At 36.9% G+C, this 21,929-nt stretch overlaps 1 protein-coding gene across 1 annotated transcript; it reads left to right on the top strand.

Annotated features, from left to right (window-relative positions):
* Positions 1-4,898: 4,898 nt before the first annotated feature.
* Positions 4,899-12,342, top strand: LOC134741754 (juvenile hormone esterase-like). Its single transcript, XM_063674648.1, has 3 exons — positions 4,899-5,108; positions 7,401-8,671; positions 12,078-12,342. Exons 1-3 carry the CDS (start codon positions 4,899-4,901, stop codon positions 12,340-12,342), a joined length of 1,746 nt encoding a protein of 581 aa, XP_063530718.1.
* The last annotated feature ends 9,587 nt before the right edge of the window (positions 12,343-21,929 follow it).

Genomic DNA, 21,929 nt, shown 5'->3' with positions numbered 1-21,929 from the left:
AAGTGTGTACATTGGTCAAACCAAACGAAGTGTGCAAGAGAGAGTGAAAGAACACATAGCGGCAGTAAAAAATCGCCAAGTAAACAAGTCCGCGATCGCCGAACATCTACTTACATGCGGCGCAAATCACTGGATTGAGCTTCATAAACCAAAAGTTGTCTCCACTGAACGCCATTATTATCCTCGAGTTGTGCGAGAAGCGATTGAAATCAAGAAGCACCCCAGAAATTTTAATAGGGAAGATGGTTTTAACTTATCGGCAACTTGGGGACCAGTGATCCAGAAGTTAAAGCCAAAGGATCTATCTTCGGATGTGTGCGCGGATGTTGTGAGTGTTGTGTGTCGGACTATTGACAATCTTCTCTTCTTCCTACCCTTATCCCACGTTATGTGGGGTCGGCACAACATGTTTTTCTCTTCCATTCTCCTCTATCTTTCGTCACCTCAGCACTCACTCCTTTCTTTCTCATATCCTCTTTTACACAATCCATCCATCGCTTTTTGGGTCTACCATACGCTCTCCGTCCATCAACATTCATCCCTAACATTCTTTTGCCTATATGGCATTCATCCCTCCTCATCACATGCCCATACCACGCTAACCTACTACTTCTTATCTTCTCCGTTACTGGTGCTACTTTCAAACTTCCCCTAATATACTCATTCTTAATCCGATCCTTCCTCGTCACTCCACACATCCATCTCAACATTCTCATTTCCGCTGCGTGCACTCTTCTTTCATCCGTCACTTTCGTCGCCCAGCATTCTGATCCATACATTACAACAGGTCTCACGATCGTCCTGTAAATTTTCCCCTTAAGTTTAAGAGGCATTCGTGGATCGCAAGTTGTTCCAGAGACCTGTCGCCATTTCATCCATCCCGCATTTATTCTATTTTTCACGTCACGGTCGATGCGTCCGTCGCTCTGGATCAATGACCCAAGGTACCGGAAGTCGGAGCAGACTGGTAGGGATACACCATCTAAGGCAATATGGGAAAAACTGGTTAGACCACCGAAATCGCAGAACATGTGCTCCGTTTTGGTTCTGCTTATTTTCAGTCCCACACTTTCCAGCTTTTCTTGCCATTTTACCAGCCTGCTCTGGACCTCAAGTGCATTATCTCCGACAAGAACAATGTCATCGGCAAACAGCATACACCAGGGTGCCTCCTCCTGTATGTTCGATGTCAGAGCATCCATAACCAGGAGGAACAAATACGGACTTAAAGCCGATCCCTGGTGTAAACCTACCGCCACATTGAACTTCGGACTATTGACAATAATTAACTTTTATGTGTAGTGGGTGGTTTGAAAATGTGATGTCTACCTCAAACTTTAAATGCACTTTTCGTGGAGTAGTCACACAAATCTCTGTTTTGACATTTTGCTGGGACGTCACCACGCCCAGTGAAACCTGTGTCGAAACGTCGGTAAATAAAGGTAACAAAATAAATTCGCGATAGACCCGTTTCTAAATGTGATTTAATATGTGAAATATCTTTCAAAATTTCATGAATATTTGTACCCTCAGAGTAATAATGGCTTTATTTTATTTTTCTACGAATTATCACATTACATTTTATTACGTATATTAAATCAATATTTCAAAATTCTATGGAAATAAGATAAAAATGCTCGTTTGGTGAAATCGACCCATTACACCAATCTTCTTCTTGCTGTGCCATATCCTCAGCGGATGTCGGCGACCATCTTACGGAACTTGGTTCTATCCTGTGCCAGTCTATACAAACTGGCAGTGTCATTAATATTGGACCAGCTTTTAATGTTGTCTATCCAGGTTAGCTTTCTCCTTCCTCTGCTCCTTTTGCCGTCGACTTTCCCTTCCAAGATGTTACGAATTATGTTATACTTGTCGTGTCTATAGATATGTCCAAAATATGAGGTTTTCCTTGTCTTTACGGTGGTCAAAAGTTCAAGTTTTTTGTTCATTCTATTCAGAACCCCAATGTTTAAAACTTTGTCTCTCCAGGAAATTTTTAACATTCTTCGGTATAACCACATTTCGAATGCATTGATCTTAGCCTCCATAGTCTTATTAATGGTCCACCCTTCGACACCATAGAGAAATATCGACAGCACGTAGCATTTGACCATGCGCCATCGTAACTTTAAGTTAATATCCTTATTTGTGTAAAGTTTCTTCATTTTCATGAACGTACTTCTGGCAATTTCTGTTCTGATGCGTATTTCTTTTTCTGGATCCCATTTCTCGTTAAGTGCGCTACCCAAATATTTATAACATTTAACTCTTTCTATTATATTACCGTTTATAGTCAATGAGGTCGGCTCAGTTACATTCTTACCCACAATCATGCATTTGGTCTTCGCTATATTCATTTTGAGGCCGTATTCTTCTACTACAGAGTTGAGACGATCTAGTAGCTGCTGAAGTTCGTCCATTGAGTGGGCAAGAATAACGGTGTCATCGGCAAATCTGAGGTTGTTAACTGTCATTCCGTAGATAAATATCGGCGCAACCGCTCATGCTATGATATATTGCAATAAATAAAGTTGTAGCAAATTTAATTACCTTTCATTTAAGTGCATGAAAGGGTCAGTAAGTCCTACAGTTCTCTTGTTATCATAAAAAATGAAATTGCTATAATGGGGAAGGCAACTAATGTATTGTTTAAGGCATTGTCAAAATCCCTACAAAAGCAGTACCAATCGTCGAGAGCGCAATCTACGATTAGCTATTGTCGGCCTTCCCCGATAGCAGCAGAGCGCTGTTAGAGATCAACCATTTTTAAAATGCACTCCACTCCTAAGCACTTCATTCATTCAGTAATGAAATCAGGATACAATCGGTAGTTTTGCTTGTTTTTCGGCCCCACTTTTTGGTCGTAACCATTGATCGTAGTCCACGATGCCGATTCTAATTTAACAAGTTGATCTTGTTTTGATACGACCTTGACGATAGTTCACGCTGATTGGCGAGGTGCTGGTGAACCGCACTGGAATTACTAGAAGTCGTGTCATTAGATATCTAGCTCGCGCTTATTGGTGCTCTTGAGTGTACTGTGAGTCGTGTCAATACAAGATCACGACAAGATCAAAACTATAACAAATTGATAAATCAGAATCAACCTCCATTGCCCACTCAGTCTTGTCAAGTTACCAGTATATTATATTATAACTTCTTCAGTGGTTTACTGTATTTACACAAAACAAATTACAAATTTATTTCCAATGGCTCAACGAGTTGTCAATCCACGGGTTTTAACTAGCAATACCTCTATCACTACATATGTACTAGTATTTACTGTATAAATTTATTTATAGTCTGGACCAATTCAAAAATAAAAATAATTGGTAAGTAATTGGACCAATTTTTAAATAGAAAAAAAAAACGATAAATATGAAATTCTCTGACTTACAAATTGGATTCCCAAACTTTAGTTATACCTAACTAAAATTTGGCATAGTACAGCTATGCTATAGCTTTACATTTCGTTACCAAATGATTGTCAATGTTAACATGATTAATTAATTTTGCCAATAGAATGTCTCATTGATAGAATGAAACGGAGGTATGCAACCCGCCCGGCTTGACACATCATGTTAACACACATAGATAAACAAAATAAGAACTAACCTACTTGTTTCGTTCAGTTCTTCTTCTATTGAGGATTTGGTTTGCCAAACTATACACCTATGTAGTAAAGACTCGTAGTAATAGGATACTGCTAGTTAAATAAAACCCGTGGATTATAGCACAAACGTATATCTAGTGGGTAATGGTAATGGTAGCTGATTCTAATCTATCAATTTGTTATGGTTTACATACATTTAGCCTTAACAGTCATTGAAAATGATTTTGTAATTTATTGTGTGTAAATAAGGTACACCACTGAAGAAGTTATAATATAGTGAGAACAATAATATGGTGAGACCATTTCGTGGCACTTTTTCTTTTTATTTATGTTTCTCTGTTTTGTATAATTTTCTATGTGTGTGTCTATGTTCTATTGTGTGTGCTAACGAATAAATTATTTCTATTTCTATTTCTATTTAATATACTGGTAACTACATGCCAGTAGGACAAACGTATGCCTATAGTGGGCAATCGAGGCTGATTCTGATTTATCAATTTGTTGTAGTTTTGATCTTGTCGTGATCTTGTATTAACACGACTCACAGTACACTCAAGAGTACGCGAGCTAGATATCTAATGACACGACTTCTAGTAATTCCAGTGCGGTTCGCCAGCACCTCGCCAATCAGCGTGAACTATCGTCAAAGTCGTATCTTATCACTTAAATGAAAGGTAATCAAATTTGCTACAACTTTATTTATTGCAATATATCATACATTAGCGGTTGCGCCGATATTTATCTTAAAATGTAAGCAAAACGAAACGGAACTATTAGACATACGGCGCTGTAAATAGGCTTACATTGACCAAAATATAATGTACTTTCAACATTACGAAGCAAGTTTTGACCAGAAACCCATAGTTTTATAATAAAACTGCAAAAACTAAAAAAAGTCCGAAAATTTTGCGGTTTTTTGCATATTACGCAGGGAGCACAACTTTTTTTTGCTTGCAAAATATAGTCTCACATTCCTCCAAGGTCTCCAAACAACTTATAAAAAATACAGAACTACATCACGCATTGTTTTTTTATTGTAAGATTTCACCGATGTACATGAATTTGGAACATTTTTATTTATATATTTATTTTCTTATGCAAGTACTACATGTACGATAATCAGGGCAGATCAGGAATATCAAAAGTCAATATAAAGTCAATATTATACAAAAACCAATGATTATTATAGTTTTATCTTATCAACTAGATAATTGTATCGAATTTGGTAAATTAAAACTAGTACAATATATATTTACACTAGTTTTAATTTACCTGCGGCAAAATGAAGTGTAGGCTATCCATCATTCTGTGTGTAGTTTTATTTGTAATTGATAGCGATGGAGCTGTAGTGTTCCCTGCAGACGAGAATGTGACGTACCCTGAAGTGCATAGTCCCGTAGGGCACATACGAGGACTGCGCGCTGAAGACGGGAACTACTCCATGTTCATGGGCATCCCGTATGCTCAAATTGATCCCGATAATCTGTTTGGTGTAAGTACAACTTTAACTTGGAAGTGTTAGTCAAAATGTCGAATACTTTTTTAGATCCAAAAGGACCAACAAATAGTAATGTGCTTTACAAGGGGGCAATGTTGTTGTTTAACCCCTCGTGCTAATGTTGAAACCCGAGCAAGCGAAAGATTCAAAAAACACAACACCTACTTAGCACTTACTAAAATACAAATCTCACTAACATAATTATATTTAGCAAATAGGCCACAAAGGCACTTTTACACGTCAAGTTGTTTAATAATAAAAGCAATAAAATTCACAAATAATTCAAATTCACCAAAAAAATTATAGTACAAATTATAAATGACGTCAATTCAATGAAATATTATTATTATTAGATAATTATTAAGAGATATACAGTCTCTAAATATCAACTTCTGTAACTTACACAAAAATAAACTTTTATTAATTAAACAGATCATTTTTAATAAATTTCAAATTCTTTAGAGATGTAAAAGTCTCTGAGAAGTGTCAGAACTAAAACAAAAATATACATAAAAACTACATATTATCGTTAACGATTAGGGTATACAAGTCTATATAACTATAATATTCATAAGGTGACTGCTGAGCAGTTGTCTTATGTTTGTATAATTCAACGACACCGCGCCGCGCTTCAAATAAAGTTTATTTAGTTAATATATCACTGTCAGTCATTTAACTTAGAGATTGAATTGCTGTGGACAAGAAAAAATAAATTATGTATGACTTATGAAATGAACCACCATTCCACCATTCATTCCATTTCGATAATTTTTAGATTAAGGATTTATAGAATTTATGTTTATATTTGTACTATATCTAACTTTATGCCAAATATCAAGGCTCCATGTTTTTTGGAAGTACCCTGGATTATTGATGAAGTTGCGTGAATCAGCGCAAAATAAGCCATTCTTCAAAAGCAAAATCTTTTATATGGATAACGACGGAACGTAAATTTTAGGGCTTAGCTATGAGATAAGTTATAGGACAAAATATAGTATCAAAAGATTAGATGCTTGGCTGTACTGGCAAAAAGAGGGTCGAAAAAGTGGCTCAAAAGGGTTCGTGTATGGCTTCTTCTTCGAACTTGGCCGGACACACTGCAGTGTGCCGTGTGTCGATCAATCAAATAATGAATCTAATCAATTTAACTAATCATATTGTATTACTCATATCAGGATTTAAAATAACAAGTCTATGTTACTACGGAACAAATCAAATTATTTTATGAAATAATTTTTATTTGTGTTTTTAGGGTTCCGTACCCAAAGAGTAATAAAAACGGGACGCTATTATCAGGGTTCCGTGCCCAAAGGGTAAAAACGGGACCCTATTACTAAGACTCCGCTGTCCATCTGTCCGTCTATCCGTCTGTCTGCCTGTCCGTCTGTCTGTCACCAGGCTGTATCTCATGAACCGTGATAGCTAGCCAGTTGAAATTTTCACAGATGAGTATTTCTGTTGCCGCTATAACAACAAATACTAAAAAGTACGGAACCCTCGGTGGGCGAGTCCGACTCGCACTTGGCCGGTATTTTTTAACAGTATGACTACTATTATATATTTTATAATCTGAAATAGATAAGAAAAATGGCTTCTTGAGCAGGCGTTCTACGACCACAAGGAGCTTTTTAATTGATTAATTATTAAGTTTAACCTTATGGTTTAGAATTTTATGATATTTGTATAGTTACACGCTGTAATGTAACATACTTATTGACATGTAATGTTATATTATGAATAAATTATTATGATTATGATTATGATACACTAAAGAAAAAGTGACCAAGTCCACCGGTGGCTAAGGCGGGAATCGAACCCGCGTCTTCAGCCGGCCGGTCTAGTGGTCAGGACGTTAGCCGCGTAAACTGAAGACGCGGGTTAGATTCCCGCCTCAGCCACCGGTGGACTTGGTCACTTATTCTTTAGTGTATGTTATCTATTTCAGTTTATAAGTCTGTTAATTTTTTGCAATTCTTTTTAAGCGAATTTAACCCGCCACCGTCCGTGCCCGCCTAAACTAGATTCTTTATCTCACTGAAACAAACTACTGCCATTGTCAAAGTGACACTTGCAGGCAAATCAGGGGTTCTCAAAGTAAGGGCTTGCAGAAAATTTACTCAAAGTTATTCCTTTACTTGTCAATGCACGCCGCGGGTGATAAGATAATATATATATTGTCTGCAGTACTGGATATGGATGGAACCCTTTGGCTTAGTTTCCCTTATTAAATTATTTCTAACTGGATTATTTTAACTAACGTATCAATTATTTTTTTTTTTTTTTCAGAATGCGAAACCCTACCGAAAGTTTGAAAGCACATTTGACGCATTTGACGATTCGTCAATTTGTCCTCAAGAAGAAGAGTTCAATTACACTATCGTCGGATCCCTCGATTGTCTTCATATCAATGTTTACGTGCCGGACTCGGCCAGCGATCAGAACCGCTTACCAGTTTTTGTTTGGATATTTGGAGGCGGCTTTTCCATAGGCTTTCCTGGCAAATTCTTATACGGACCCAGTTTTTTAGTTAGACATGATATAATTCTTGTTACTATAAACTATCGATTAGGGCCGTACGGTTTCATGTGCTTGGATATTCCTGAAGTACCTGGCAACCAAGGATTGAAAGATCAAGTGATGGCGTTAAAATGGATCAGAGATAACATTGAAGCGTTCGGTGGAGACAATACTAGGATAACTATCGGAGGAAATAGTGCAGGCGGGATGGCTGCCGATTTACATTTGTACTACGGAGAGGATGAAAACCTTTTCCACAAAATGATTCTGCAAAGCGGTGTGAGTTTGATTAGGGGCACAGTCGGCCGTCCAGATCCTAATGCGCCGTTTGAATTAGCAAAGCATCTTAACCATAATTCAAGTGACGTCAAAGACGCATTATCTTTCCTGGCCACAGTAGATCCACATCAACTAATTGCAGCAACTCTTGAATTGGAAATGTCAAATTTTATTCCTTGCATAGAAAATCAATTTGAGAATGTTCAAATATTTATAACAGAACATCCGCTGAACACTAATGTGCCGTTAATAAAAGACATTAACGTTTTAATTGGGTTAACTAACGAAGAAATGTGTCATGCTGTTGCCCAATTTCCCGATATCATGTTTCAGTTTGTGGATTTTGTACAAGTTTGTATAAATATGAACTTTGATTTTGAAGATGAAGATGAATTTTATGCCCAAATGCATGAGATTGTAACTCACTTTTATTTCGGTGACCAGGATAATAATATATCTGCCGAATTTAAACAACAGGTCTTAGAGTTGATGTCTGATTTTTTCATCAATTATCCAATTTTAAGAACTGTTAAGAAATATTTGGAAAATGCAGTGCAAACCATGTATTTATATATGTTTTCTTACTCGGGTGGAAGGAATTTTTCTAAACATAGAGTAAACATCACAGGAGGTGGAGCAAGTCACGCAGATGAACTTGGGTACCTGTTCGACATTTCTTACATGGATAAACCCCTAGATCCTGAGGATCAGCTGATTGTTGATCGCATAACAGAATTGTGGGCGAACTTCGTCAAATATGGGTACGTATAGTATATTATTTTCCATTATGTAGGTAAATTATAATTACGAGTATTGTAAAGCAAGTGATCTTCTTGTTTCGTCCAATTTAGGTATACCTATACCTAATGCAGATGTGTTCACAAGGAACCCGAAAGATTTAACCACGCTTTTATGAGGCCAAATGAAGGAAAAAATGCAATATGAATTAGGGCAATTTCGCAAAAAAAATTGTTGTTTTGTTTTTTCGAGTTTTTAATGTAATTGTACATAAAAAAGTAAATGTTATTGGTAAACTTGTCACTTAAAATTGATTTTTACTTTTTTGTAAAACCTAGTTTTTACAAAGTGTTACTTGTATTTTTTTGACATCTATCAATAAGGATATTTAGACTACGTCCCATAGTGGCAACATCGCCATCAAAAGTGCGTTTTGCACTATGTAACAATAAAACTGAAACTAGGCGAATTACAGAAAAGTTTATAGGACATTTTAGTCTTTAAATATAATCAATCAGGAATACGCTGGTAAAATTATTCGGTTTCCTCATGTTACACCTGTATAATTTACCAAACTATACCCTAATAACAACCCCTCCTAGTTAGGGCCGAGGGTGGATAATGGAACTCTTCAATGGTTGATAAATAATATTGTCTTTGGTTACCGTGGATGAAAACGGATTATATCGCGTATATTGAATTTATCGATAACGTCGAGATGTATTTATAATACATCTCGACGTTCCGAACCCTTTACAGCGACGTGGTCAACGGGTGACTGAGGAAAAACTACAAAGTGCTTTTAAATACCCACATAATAAAAATAATGAACCATCATAGACTATAAACTTTAACTACGGTCCGATACGCACGCTGACCACGCGTTGACCACGAACGCTGTAAAGGGTTCGGAACGTCGAGATGTATTATAAATTCAATATACGCGATATAATCCGTTTTCATTGTTTTATTCCATGGTTGATAAATGTTAAATACTTAAGTGATAAATTATCACATCCTTAGGAGGCTTATGTTGCTCTGTGTTCCCTGGCGCTGAGCACCATTTGCACCATCCCACTAACCCGGGGTTAACCGGTTAAATCGTTAACCCAGTGTCAAATGGTACTGGTAACTACAGGTTTAACCGGTTAACCCATGTTAGCATTCCGGTTAGCATTCTGCGCATTCTCCGTCGAAGACCCAACTACTACGACGGAGTCTACCACACCTGTCGAAATGTGCGCTCGCGAGACACACACATTCATACACTTACACCAAGTGAATATCTTCTACTGGGACAACAAGCCGACGGGCCGCGGCCTATTCTTCCTATAAGCGTATGTGGACGTGAAGGTCATGCAGTCGTCGACACGGGTAAATTAATGAAGAACTGCGGTAAGTTATTTACCCCTTCCACTTTGAGTAACAAGTATGCGAAAGGACAAGGAAGTTCTGAAGTAGAAGATATACTCTCCATAAACATCATTTTCATGTTAAAATGAATTTTATATTCTTCCCCGAAGCTACCGATAATGAGACTTTGCTAGGCATGGATTTCATTATCAGATCAGGATTAAGGGCTGATTTTGATAACCATACTTGGAGCTGTAGAGATGAACCCGACATTCAGTATAAACTACAATATGAACGTCAGAGATATCTCAGGCACTTCGTAATTATACACTCAATACTGAACAACGGGACAAGTTGTCCTCGCTCTTTAACAGTCACCGGGATGCTTTTAATCTAGGGGGAGAAGCAACCACTTATGCTGTCCATCGTGTTGAGTTGGTCAATAAAAATATACAGCCCATCTCTGTTCCACCTTACAGATCTGATTACCAGAGCCTAAGAAAGAAGCCCTGCGAGTAGAACTCGAGAAGATGCTGAAAGATTACATCATCGAACAGTGCGAGTCTCCATGGCCTGCTCCTGGCCTGTTCAGTACTAGTACCGAAGAAAGACAACACTATAAGAGTTTGTGTCGACTACAGAAAATTGAATGCTACTGCATTCAATTTCCAACCCCGACCAAGCCCAATCGATACCCACTGCCGAGAGTGGATGACATATTGCATGGAACTGGCAAGTTTAAATACATATCTGCCTTCAGACCGTCGTGCTGGATATTGACAAGTACCAGTCGCAATGGAAGACCGTGATAAAACCTCATTTGTAAAACCACTAGGAATGTACCGCTTAAGGCGAATGCCTATGGGACTGCGTAACTGGACCTACATTCCAAAGATTAATGGATAGATTTCGCTCCAACCTTCCCAGTGTAACAATACTGGCCTATCTCGATAATGTCCTGATCCTCTCAGATAGTTTTGAGGAGCACCTCCAAGACATTAGAAGCTGTATTTCAGAAATTCTAACTTTTCAAGCTGCGAGTGAACAGAGAAAAGAGCACTTATACCTGCGAATCAGTGAAGTACCTTGGACACATACTGCCAGCCGATGGAATCCAACCTGACATCGAGAAGACTAAAGCCATCAGTGAGATGAAGGAACCACAGAATGACAAACATCTGAAGACCTTCATCCAGACTTGCTCACTTAATCCATCGCTTTCACCCAATAGCCTAGTTCATTAATTTTAGATTCCATCAACTATTGGAATAGTCTTTACACCCTGGCGGGTGCTGCCTCTGTGTGCGTCCCATGACACAGGCAAAGGCAGCATCCGCTCGGTGTACCCCTTACATTTCATTAAAGCTTCGGTTCCGCGTACTCCTCCCAAAGGTCCGGAAAACCATTGTTCCGTGATGGGAAAGACGTAAAAATAATAATAAACGTTTATTTATTCAGACAACAAGATCCACAATTTGATAGTTTTCTTAAAAAACTAAAACCTAAAAACTTATCTGATCCATGATTCCATTCTTTTTCGTACAATAAACTTACTTACTATGGTAAATATTCGTAAATCACTAATGACAACGTATTTTTAATAAAGTGTTGCATTATTGAGCCCTCATTCCTTACATTCCTATTCTGTTCAGAACCGGTGCCATCTTTTTACGCAGCAAAACGCACAACACAAACTGTCTACGCATGCTTCCGCGAACATGGTGGATGCACTGCTGAACCGTGACAACTCCAGCAGCGCCCTAAAAGCATTATTGTACTGGACGCGCAGAGAGCTGAGCGACCGTTGCGTACAGTTCACCCACAGTCCAGTAATAATGCTATTCACTTCTGCTGTTCTATTCTCTTGTCGCCTCAACTCAATATTCGTTCCCCATCCAAACTTTCATCTCGTTTATACCAACCAATTTAGATGAAATTTGCAATGGAGGTAGGTTTTATCAATCATCATCATTCTATGCAGATGAAGTTGAGGGCAGAAGCTAGTAATATTATAAATGCCAAAGTAACTGTCTAGTGGACGCTAGTTATTAAATATGTTCTTACATTACTTCCTAGGAACCCAACTCCGGAACCAACCGAGCTGATCCCCGTCGTCTGGCAGCCAGTGACCCGAGACAAATGGCACTATCTGGAGCTGGACACAGAGCTCCGAGTCGCTACCAGACCCTTCCACGCTCGCACGGCCTTCCTCGACCTCTTCTACAAGCATAACGAAATCTATGAGATAGGCTACAGGACGGAACCTTCGTCGGGAAGCAACCTTGTTTTAGATTTAAGTTTACCCTTAATAATGTTCTTGGTTTTCTATTTTCTGCAATAAGCTTACGCAAAAATAGACGTTAGACACAAAGTTCTTTTTCAAGAATAAAGTACAGGGGTACACCTGTGTTGTCATGGTGAATTCTAGGGCCGTGGTCTTATAAAATTAGATACGTAATACAACGTACAGTATTCTGTATATATTAAAAGTGTTTTATATTTTCTTATTAGATATAGGCAATAACTGGCTTGTAATTTTAATTTTTTATTATTAATACATTGATTATGATTATGATTCTTTTCTACCATCTGTGGACGCAGCATAGAAACTAAAATTGAAAATGTATTAAAATATCAAAAATATTTATATATATATATGGATCGCCATATTATTTTGACCAAAGTTATTTCCACATGTTGTTGTTGTTATTTATTGATATGTGTTAAAATAGAAAGAAAGAAAGAAAGACATTTATTCCATAAAGCACACATACACAGGACAATACAATGAAAGAAAAAAGATGTTTAAAAAAGGGAATATAAAAATAATAGCAAAAACAAAAACAGAAAAAAAAAAAAATAGGATATTTTATTGTAGTTAAAATAAATTATTTCACATTATGCATGAAATATCGGATATTTATTGGAAAAACATAGATGAGGAGTTGTTTTTAAACACAAGTTGTATTTAATAAATCAGATAGAAAAAGAAAAAGAAAACAGGTAGTTGAGATGACCGTGAGACCGTGACGTCATTGGGTGGTGTTTCATATTATGAATTCCATGTTAGCGGAGCAATTTGACAATTGTAAAAAAGAAACTAGTTTGACTGGTGAGAGAATAGCTCTATTGTTAAGTACCGGAGGTATGGCGTCATCTGTTCGAGTGACTTTTTCTTGATTTCCGGTGAGCGTTTTTTTGCTTAGACTGCTTCTCCTGTACGAGTCGCATATATCTTTGCTGAAACTATTCCAGTATGGTACTCGAGTTTATCAAAAAAGTACGTCAAATACGTTTTCTTAATGTGTTGTATGGTTATAAATACCCCTGATCAAAGCGGGGGACGGATGATTCTATTTTTGTTCATCGGATTGTCACAATCTCTGGCTTATTCGTAGACGTTAAAACGTTACTTACGTTAGACGTTATTTTGACGGTTGAAAGCTTAACACGACGTAGCTATTATACTGCGTTTTGTCAAACTGTTCAATTGTTACTAAAATAACAATACTTACTTATTTTTGTGATTTTTAGTGTTCCGTGCAAAACTTTGTTTTGTTGGGATCACTTCGGTCTTGCAAATAAATGCGTTTTTCTCAGAGACCATTTGACGTAGATACCTAAAATTTGAAACAGTTGTAGCAATTACCACCACTAATATTGTAAATTAGACAAAATCGCTTATTTTTTATTGTAGGGGGAAGTTTAGGGGGTTGAGAGGGGTAATCAGATTTTTTATTTCATTTGTAAGAATCCTGTAGGGTACCATTAGAAAGCTTGCAAAAAATTGAGTCGATGGAATGATTTTGACTTCATTTTAGACTGCAGTAGTTTCGATAAAAAATGCATTTAAAGTTGCAAGTTTTCATACAAAAATATTCGCCTCTGTCCTGGGGATTTTCGAAAAAACTATAGCTAACCAGACAATAACCAACTAAAACGAGCATGAAGACGGCGGGAAAATTATCAGGATAACGTAACCTGTACTAGTTTTTTTTAACTGCAGCCTGATCTTAGGTTACTTAGGGAATCAGTACATGGTAATTCTGTACTTTACAATGGTTGCCCTATACCTTAAAAAAACAACCTTATTGGAATAGAAATAAGTTTAAATTTAAAACGGGATTTATCAAATACATAAGTCATTTAGTTAATTTGTTTGTGGAATTTATATGTGCATAGAGTTACTAAATCGTAGATAGATAAATTAATTTATTATTTATTTAATAGTGTTGATGATTTCTAATTTTGACTACGACTGACAGTTCAGTATCTGATTAGTCAAATTAATGTCGAGTTAAGTAAACCTGAATAAGGGCTGTGTGATGAACAGATATAGGAACCCAATACATATTACAAATTAATGGTCATTTATACAATATGGTACAACACAGTTTCATGGCAATAATGTATGTGCTACTAAAAAAAGGCGTTTTCCCTAGTTAAAACTAATTTTATTAAAACCCATTTTCACGAGTAAAACTAGTTTTCCACAACGCATTTTCAATAGTTGCAACTCCGATTTTTCAAAACTAGTTGTCTCAAAAGTACATTGGTGAAAACAAGGTATTAGATTTCACTAATTATTTCAAATTTATTGCAGTTAAAACTGTAGGTATTCTGCCAGAGTTAAAGGATAGGTGCGACGATGAGTAAAGCGAGATCCTTCTATGTGTGTTAGGCTAACCGTGACCAAACAGCGCGAATTCGAGAGAATGGCGAGAAATTAAATGTCCCAAAATTTAATAGCTACTGAAACAGGATTTAATGGAATGCACTTACTTTTATCATTTTGGCCTGACGTTTTGAACATCACATTACGTTCGCGGCTACAGGCAAACTCAAATCAATATATCTACCTAAATGTCTCAAGTGTTACCTCCTAGATAAAATGTATTTTTTCTTATTGCTACTTTCATGTACCTCGTGTATACCTCTTATTAAAAATTTCGGTAAAGGGGCATTTGTAAGAAACGAACCTAAGTGACAAAAAATTATTTTCCATTTTGAGTCGCGTCCAGTCTATAAGTTTCAAATACCTACAACAATTACGACTATGTCAATAATTGTCATAAGTTATCATAACTTGAGGTTTTAAACCTACTTACTGTTTTTGACTTATCTGGGGGCACGGCTGTGCCCCCGCCAAGACGAGACAAAGGGCAAAAGGCAGTGCATATCTTTTCTCGGCACGTTTCGCCATATTTTCGAACTCTCGTAGCTTCGTCTTGGACAATGCTAGAGAGCTGTAATTTTTTGTATACCATGTACTCAGTCACAGAATAACTAATAACTCAGTAGACTCAAAAACACCAAGTTTTATTAAGCTACCTATTATACTTAAAATTTTATAGTACCTTAATTTTCAATGTCCGAAACACATGAAATTCGCGTCATAGAAAATACAGACTACTTCCTGAAGTCTTAGAAGGCTGAAATTTGGCATGTAGGGATGGGTCTGTATGCAGACACATATGGTGACCAGAAATCTGTAACTTTCGTCCTGCAACCCCTTAAAATGGGGGTACCTAAAAATACCTCTAATCTTGAAAACATTGGTTCCTGAAGTCCTAGAATCGTGTAATTTTGTGTGGTAGCAGTGATCGGAATGCTAATACAAAAACAACAGTTAAAAAAACCAAAAAGTTTTCGAAGTACCGATTTGAACCAGGTTCACGTAAACCAGCCAAATAGCGCCCTCTATATTGGCACTGTTTCTTGTCGTAAACTTTTCAAAACCTTACTTCAAACACAAGCGCTGGTGGCCTAGCGGTAAGAGCGTGCGACTTTCAATCCGGAGGTCGCGGGTTCAAACCCCGGCCCGGCTTAATGTTAACAGAAGGCTGGTTGGAAAAAGTGATCGTATCTACATACATGTAGAAGCTTATATAGCTAAGTGCAGTGCACACTATGACACTACGGATTGGTTATGAACTATTACATATAATGACATAGCTAAACTAAGCTCATAGAGTACTTCTGCAAGTACACAAGAGTTTCGGTAGATGTCACCTTAATTATTTTAATTATTATATCATAGATAGATTTGAGAGACTTAATCTATCTAGATTAGGTAAGTATTAGGTATTTGCTTTGGTATTTGTATGGACTAATACCTACTTATTGTACCTTGTTAAGATAGGTTTTAACAGTCGCTTGTCCGGAAAGGAAAACATCGCGAGGAAACGGGACTAATCCTAATAATGGCAGTCGCTTTCGTAAAAAATTGTACCTTGATATTAGTTGCCAAGCGGACCCCAGGCTCCCATGAGCCGTGGCGTGGCTAAAAATGCCGGGATAACGCGAGGAAGATGATGAACTTTAAGCACAAGGGAGGTTCTGTGAGCTACTACAACCTCGCGAACAAAGCCTAAATAAATGTAGCCTATTAGAAAAAAAACAAAACTGTATTGATACAAAAATAATTTTACCGAACTTGATTAGCAGTTAAATTGTCTGAATGCCAAGGCCGATGGCGAGCACTTCGCAAGAAGGTGTTTGTGGAAGTCGCAAGAACCATGCATGCATACACTTGTAGGTACTAAAGTTTTGTGTTTGAACACTACAGAAGCGCGTCTCTCTTGGTCACTTCTGACCTTAATATCTTCGCGGAGCTCGACCTTCGGCCAAACCGTTCGCCATGAAGATACTTGGAGACGTTGCGGGTAGCGTGTACCTGTCATACGCTCCGGGCATACGGCCTTCAGTAGCCAAAATGGCAAAAACGGAATCCTTACAGTTTTGTTTAGTCCGTCTGTCCGTCCGGTCTTCCGTCTGTCTGTCAATATGTGACAGCCATTTTGGAACATTATGTGTATTTTGTGAGCAGACTATGATCAGTTGTTTTATAAACTACATTACATACTCGACTGACGACGTTCATGTGACTCGTAATTTCACGTAACAAAATATTGTTAATTAAATTAAATTTTCCGTATTGTGCAGCACAATCTATTTGTGCAGTATTCAGCGAAAGGTGAATAGTCATATCATAATAGGAAGTTTGCAGGCACATACGACTTTTTGTTTTCGGATGTCACAGTACCATCAAACAGTTCCCAACGATTTAGAAACTCGCATGCGTGTAGAGATCTCGAAACATCAGAGTAACGCGACCGTAAGATCCATAACAATGTATGCATATTCGGAGAGCTCATTTATATACCGGTTTCTTTACCTCTTGACTCGCGTGTGATAAGTCAGCTATTTTAATATTTTTTTTAAATAAATTCTGCTTACAAAATTTCCCGAAAATAAGTTGAGTAATACGTACGACTTACACAGAAGAACAGCCGGAGACTAGAAAATATTTTTGCCCAACTGTAACGAATACCTACGCTTAGCTCGCACTTCGCACTCGCTAAATTCAAATTTTAATTTAAAAAATACATGTCTGGGCATCAAACTCGAATCGTCGCACTACAAAGCCGCGGTTTTCCAACAGCACTGCGATAGCACTTACGTACCCACACAAAATTCACAAAAATCGGTTGAGTGAGCTGAATCGGAGACCTTAACTAACGCTTAGGTCATTAAAAACAATTCCGATTATGATAATAATGCTTTAAAATTTCTAGAAACTTACAATTTATAATACATAAAATTCCTGACTTATAATTTGTATAGGCTCTACATAGATGGCGCTAGCAATACGTAACTTTTATAACATTTTGATAAAATCTAATGTTAAAATATTTTAGAATTATGCCTGCTTATATATGATCCTGTATTATCGTAGATTCTTTAAACGAATAAGTAATTTCTAGCTGGTATATCAACTCTTACAAAAATGAATGAAATCCCACCAAAAACATTTCATGTAAAGTGTTGCCAAGACTAGGCGCATAAAGCTTTTACACTCAAAAGCTATCAGATCCCGTAGTAGGTACCAAGACTTTTACTCTGTAAGTCCTAACTTTATTAGCTCTAACTGTATAAAGCCAACATCTTGGTCAAACGTACAGTACGGCTTGGCCGTTTCGTTGCTGTCAAATGGGCAATCCCTTAATGACACTCAGAATTGTGATTGATTGCATACAGTATTAAAATCTTTATTGTGTTAAATGGTTCAAAATACAAAATAAATTAAAATCAAGTTTTGATGGGTTACTGGGGCTCGTACACTAAATATGATTAAAAGGTTTACACATTTTTATATTGGGTCAGATAGGGGAACAAAGCTATTTGAGGACATACAAAATAATTTTGTTATAGGGAGCTAGTAACAGGCGGGCCAGTTCACTAGTGACAATTGAGTTTTTCTATAATGACAAATACATAGGATATATAGGGATAGTATTTCAAATCCATATCTAATCAGTCTGCACATAAAAGATGATGGGTACCATAGAGTAACTTATACTAGAGCGGTACTGTCATAGTAAATTTTGTAACCCCAGTAAATTCACTGCCATCTGTCGACACACTTTAAAACTAAAAATGTAGATTTATAAAAATACGATAGAATATATTTAAATATGGATAAATGATTTTTTTTATTTGCATTAATTATTTTTATGATTTTGACCCATGTTCTTGCACTGATATGCGTTAAAATTGTTAAATAACAAACGAAACCGTCAACGCCATCTATACGACTGTAGGCCAAAGCTAGTAGCGCCTTCTGAACGAGAATCAAATTTTCTTGATTTTCGAGGCACGTTTTTTCCTTAGACTGTATCCATCTATTACGGAGTTATATCTATCTTTGTGGGTACTAAGGTTCACAACGTATTATTAGCACTAGACGATCACATGGCCAAATTTATCAATTTTTCTAAATTTTTCAAACAATTGAACAATTCTGGTCAAGTTTTATTAAAGTAGTATTAGGATAGATAGGTTAAGGTACAATTGGTCCAGTGGTACCTGAGCGTGCAGAAGTAACAAACACACACAAATTTTCGCCTTTATATTTAATAGTAGCGTGACAGCCGGTGCTGCTGCTCGAAGGGTTTGCCAGACTATAGTTAACTTCCGAATTTGACGCTCTCTTTTTCGGACCTATCATTCTAGTTTCCTAACTGGCTCTGTGATATGCTGATATGGCTCAATATAAGTAGATTAGCAAAAAAGTTTACAGTAGATACAGTCGCCATCAGATATATCGGAGCGACCGAGGTGCTAAAAATATCTGAACATGCACTCTAGCGCCTTGACAATGAAGGCATGTTCAGATATTTGTGAGCTCTTTGGCCGCCCCGATATATGGCGACTGTACCATCGGGGTTGTTTATCCGTGGGTGTAAACTAACGGGTGTCCCAAAAAGGACGCAAGATTTCAATTTGCCGCCATTTTTGTATTATAGTGCTGGCAACCCTAAAAAAAACTATTTGACAGCTGAATGTTTAGGGTTTGTAAAAATGGCGGGTTATACGAAAGATCAACGCGTTTTTATCATTGAACAATAAAAAAAATATAGGACATTCTTACACAGATTGACTAAAGTCCCACGGTAAGCCCAAGGAGGCTTGTGTTATGGGTACTCAGACAACGATATAATATATAAATATGTACTTAAATACATAGAAAACACCCATGACTCAGGAACAAATATCTGTGCTCATCACACAAATAAATGCCCTTACCGGGATTCGAATCCAGGACCATCGGCTTCACAGGCAGGGTCACTACCCACTAGGCAAGACCGGTCGTCCACAACAACATTAACAATGTTTCAAAAGTAATGAAAGTTTGGCGTGTACGGTTCGAAAATTCCTAGTGTGATCTCTCGATTCGGTGATCAGAATTGGCCCCCTAGATCTTGCGATTTTAGCCTTTAGACTTCTTTTCAGGGTTATTTTAAATTTAGTCTATGCCAATAAGCCCACAACCACTCATGCTTTAAAAGAGGAAATTCGACGCTGAATCGGAGAAATTCAGCCGCATCTATGCAAAATGGTCATAGAATTTTTTGACAAAAGAGTGCGTATGTGCCAGCAAAGCCTAGGAGGACATTTGCCTGACGTATTATTCCACAAATAACCCTATTTTATGTATTTCAAGATTTTAGTTACAAGTGTATTATAACGAAAAAAAAATGTGTTTTTCATCAATTTCAAATCTTGCGTCCTATTTGGGACACCCTTTACTAATATCTGTGACCAAAGACATTTCAGTGCAGGTGACAGATTTGACGTGCGGTCTGCAGCCGCAGTTGCAATATTTTATTTTATTTTTATTTTATTTATTTGGAAAGCAAACAGAAATAAGTGAGCAGGAGATGAGTTTACAAATACACATTAAGGACATTCACTTGTCGGTTTTTATTTATTTTAAAAACGTTACCTTACAATATCGAAATTCTAAAGCTATGAAATTACTATTTACGTTAAGATTGCTTTTTCTTCTTTTTTTGTTTATAGTATCACATAATAAATAACCGAGTAAAGTAGGATTAAAAGTCCGAGTTAGAGGTTACTTTGGGAATTAATTGTATCGAGCGAAGTGTCATAATTCGTGTATCGGAAGCTATGTTGTTAAAGATAATATAGTCAAGAACTACATATATTTTTTCCACGTCTACGAATATCAACGCCTCTTAGAAAAACATGATCATATAAGGAGATTTTTCTCCTTCTGGCCTTAACAGCTCTCACTAAAACATGTAATGGAAATATACTACACTTAAACTATTCTTAGCGTACTAACAGTTACCAATTTACTAATACTATACACCAAATACGCAAAAATGGCCATGCTACAGGTACAGTTGGTCTTGTCATTCATTTTACTATGGAAATTGACAACACCGACGTGTCGGAGCAGTAGTGCAGCTGCGGTCGGGAATACGTTAAAATCACCATATTACGCACAGTCGATATCGTCATTAATTTTATATGGAAATTGACAATAACACCGACGCGTTCAGGCCGCTGCAGTAGTGTCGGTGCAGTCGTGCAGCTGAGGTCACAAATGGACTGTCACCTTTATAGTATAGTAACACGATGAATGCTACCAAAATAGTAACTGTGGGCTATGACTTCTTTAAAATAGGGTTAGGTCATTTTCACAAATTTAATGTTACTTGCATATATTTCTATGGTCAATGTCCCTTATGCGAATTAATTTACGGCGACGCTTGATACAATCACAAATAGCTTGCTGAACCAATAAATAATGAGGATACTTAGCATTATTTTTATCTTGCTATCTTCTGGAATGTATTAGCGACTCATACAAGTCAATAGTACATTTCGATGCTAGTGCGGAAAGTATGTCATTACTTTACGAGTACCGAGATGCCACGAGCCGCAGGCGAGTGGCAAGACTCGGGACGAGTGAAGAATGACATTTCCGCACGTATATCGAACGACGTTTTTTAATACAGTTGCGAAAAAATAAGAAAAACAACAAGTAAGGAATTCGAAACTTTTATATTATTAATTTTGTGACACCATTGACATTGACATTATGAAGAGGTGTTTTTTTAGCTGGGTGTTATTATTATTGAACCCACTTTAATGAGTTTTTTTTTTAAATGCATGTTCTATAAGACAGAAACAATTGTAAATATAAAACATTGTACTATTATTACCCAAATATCGTTAATTACGATTATTTGTGTATCGTACATTTATAAAAACAATATCGAACGTTGCCTTTGGAAACTTAAAGCAGAAAGAAAAAACGCCTCTACTTTGACAGGCGTTCCGTTCCATTCAGAACGGTTTTTCAATATTCAATAATAAAATAGACGTGTTATAATGATGATGAGGTAAGTAATAAAATATGAAATATGTAGATTTTTCGTATTCTTACATTAACAGTAGGTTTTTATGTTGATTACGACGTTTAAAGGAAACTAATATTAACACTCATCAATAAGTAGTACTAAATTGGAACAAGTATAAATTTAAAAAAATTGGAAAAGTAAAAAGCACTAGTTCGCGAAAACCAACTTTCCGCACGCTAAACAGCTACGTAAA

Source organism: Cydia strobilella, chromosome 5 (assembly GCF_947568885.1).
Source record: "Cydia strobilella chromosome 5, ilCydStro3.1, whole genome shotgun sequence".
Classification (NCBI taxonomy): Eukaryota; Metazoa; Arthropoda; class Insecta; order Lepidoptera; family Tortricidae; genus Cydia; species Cydia strobilella.
The sequence above is the reverse complement of the archived record's forward strand: the minus strand, read 5'-3'. Positions and strand labels throughout refer to the sequence as shown.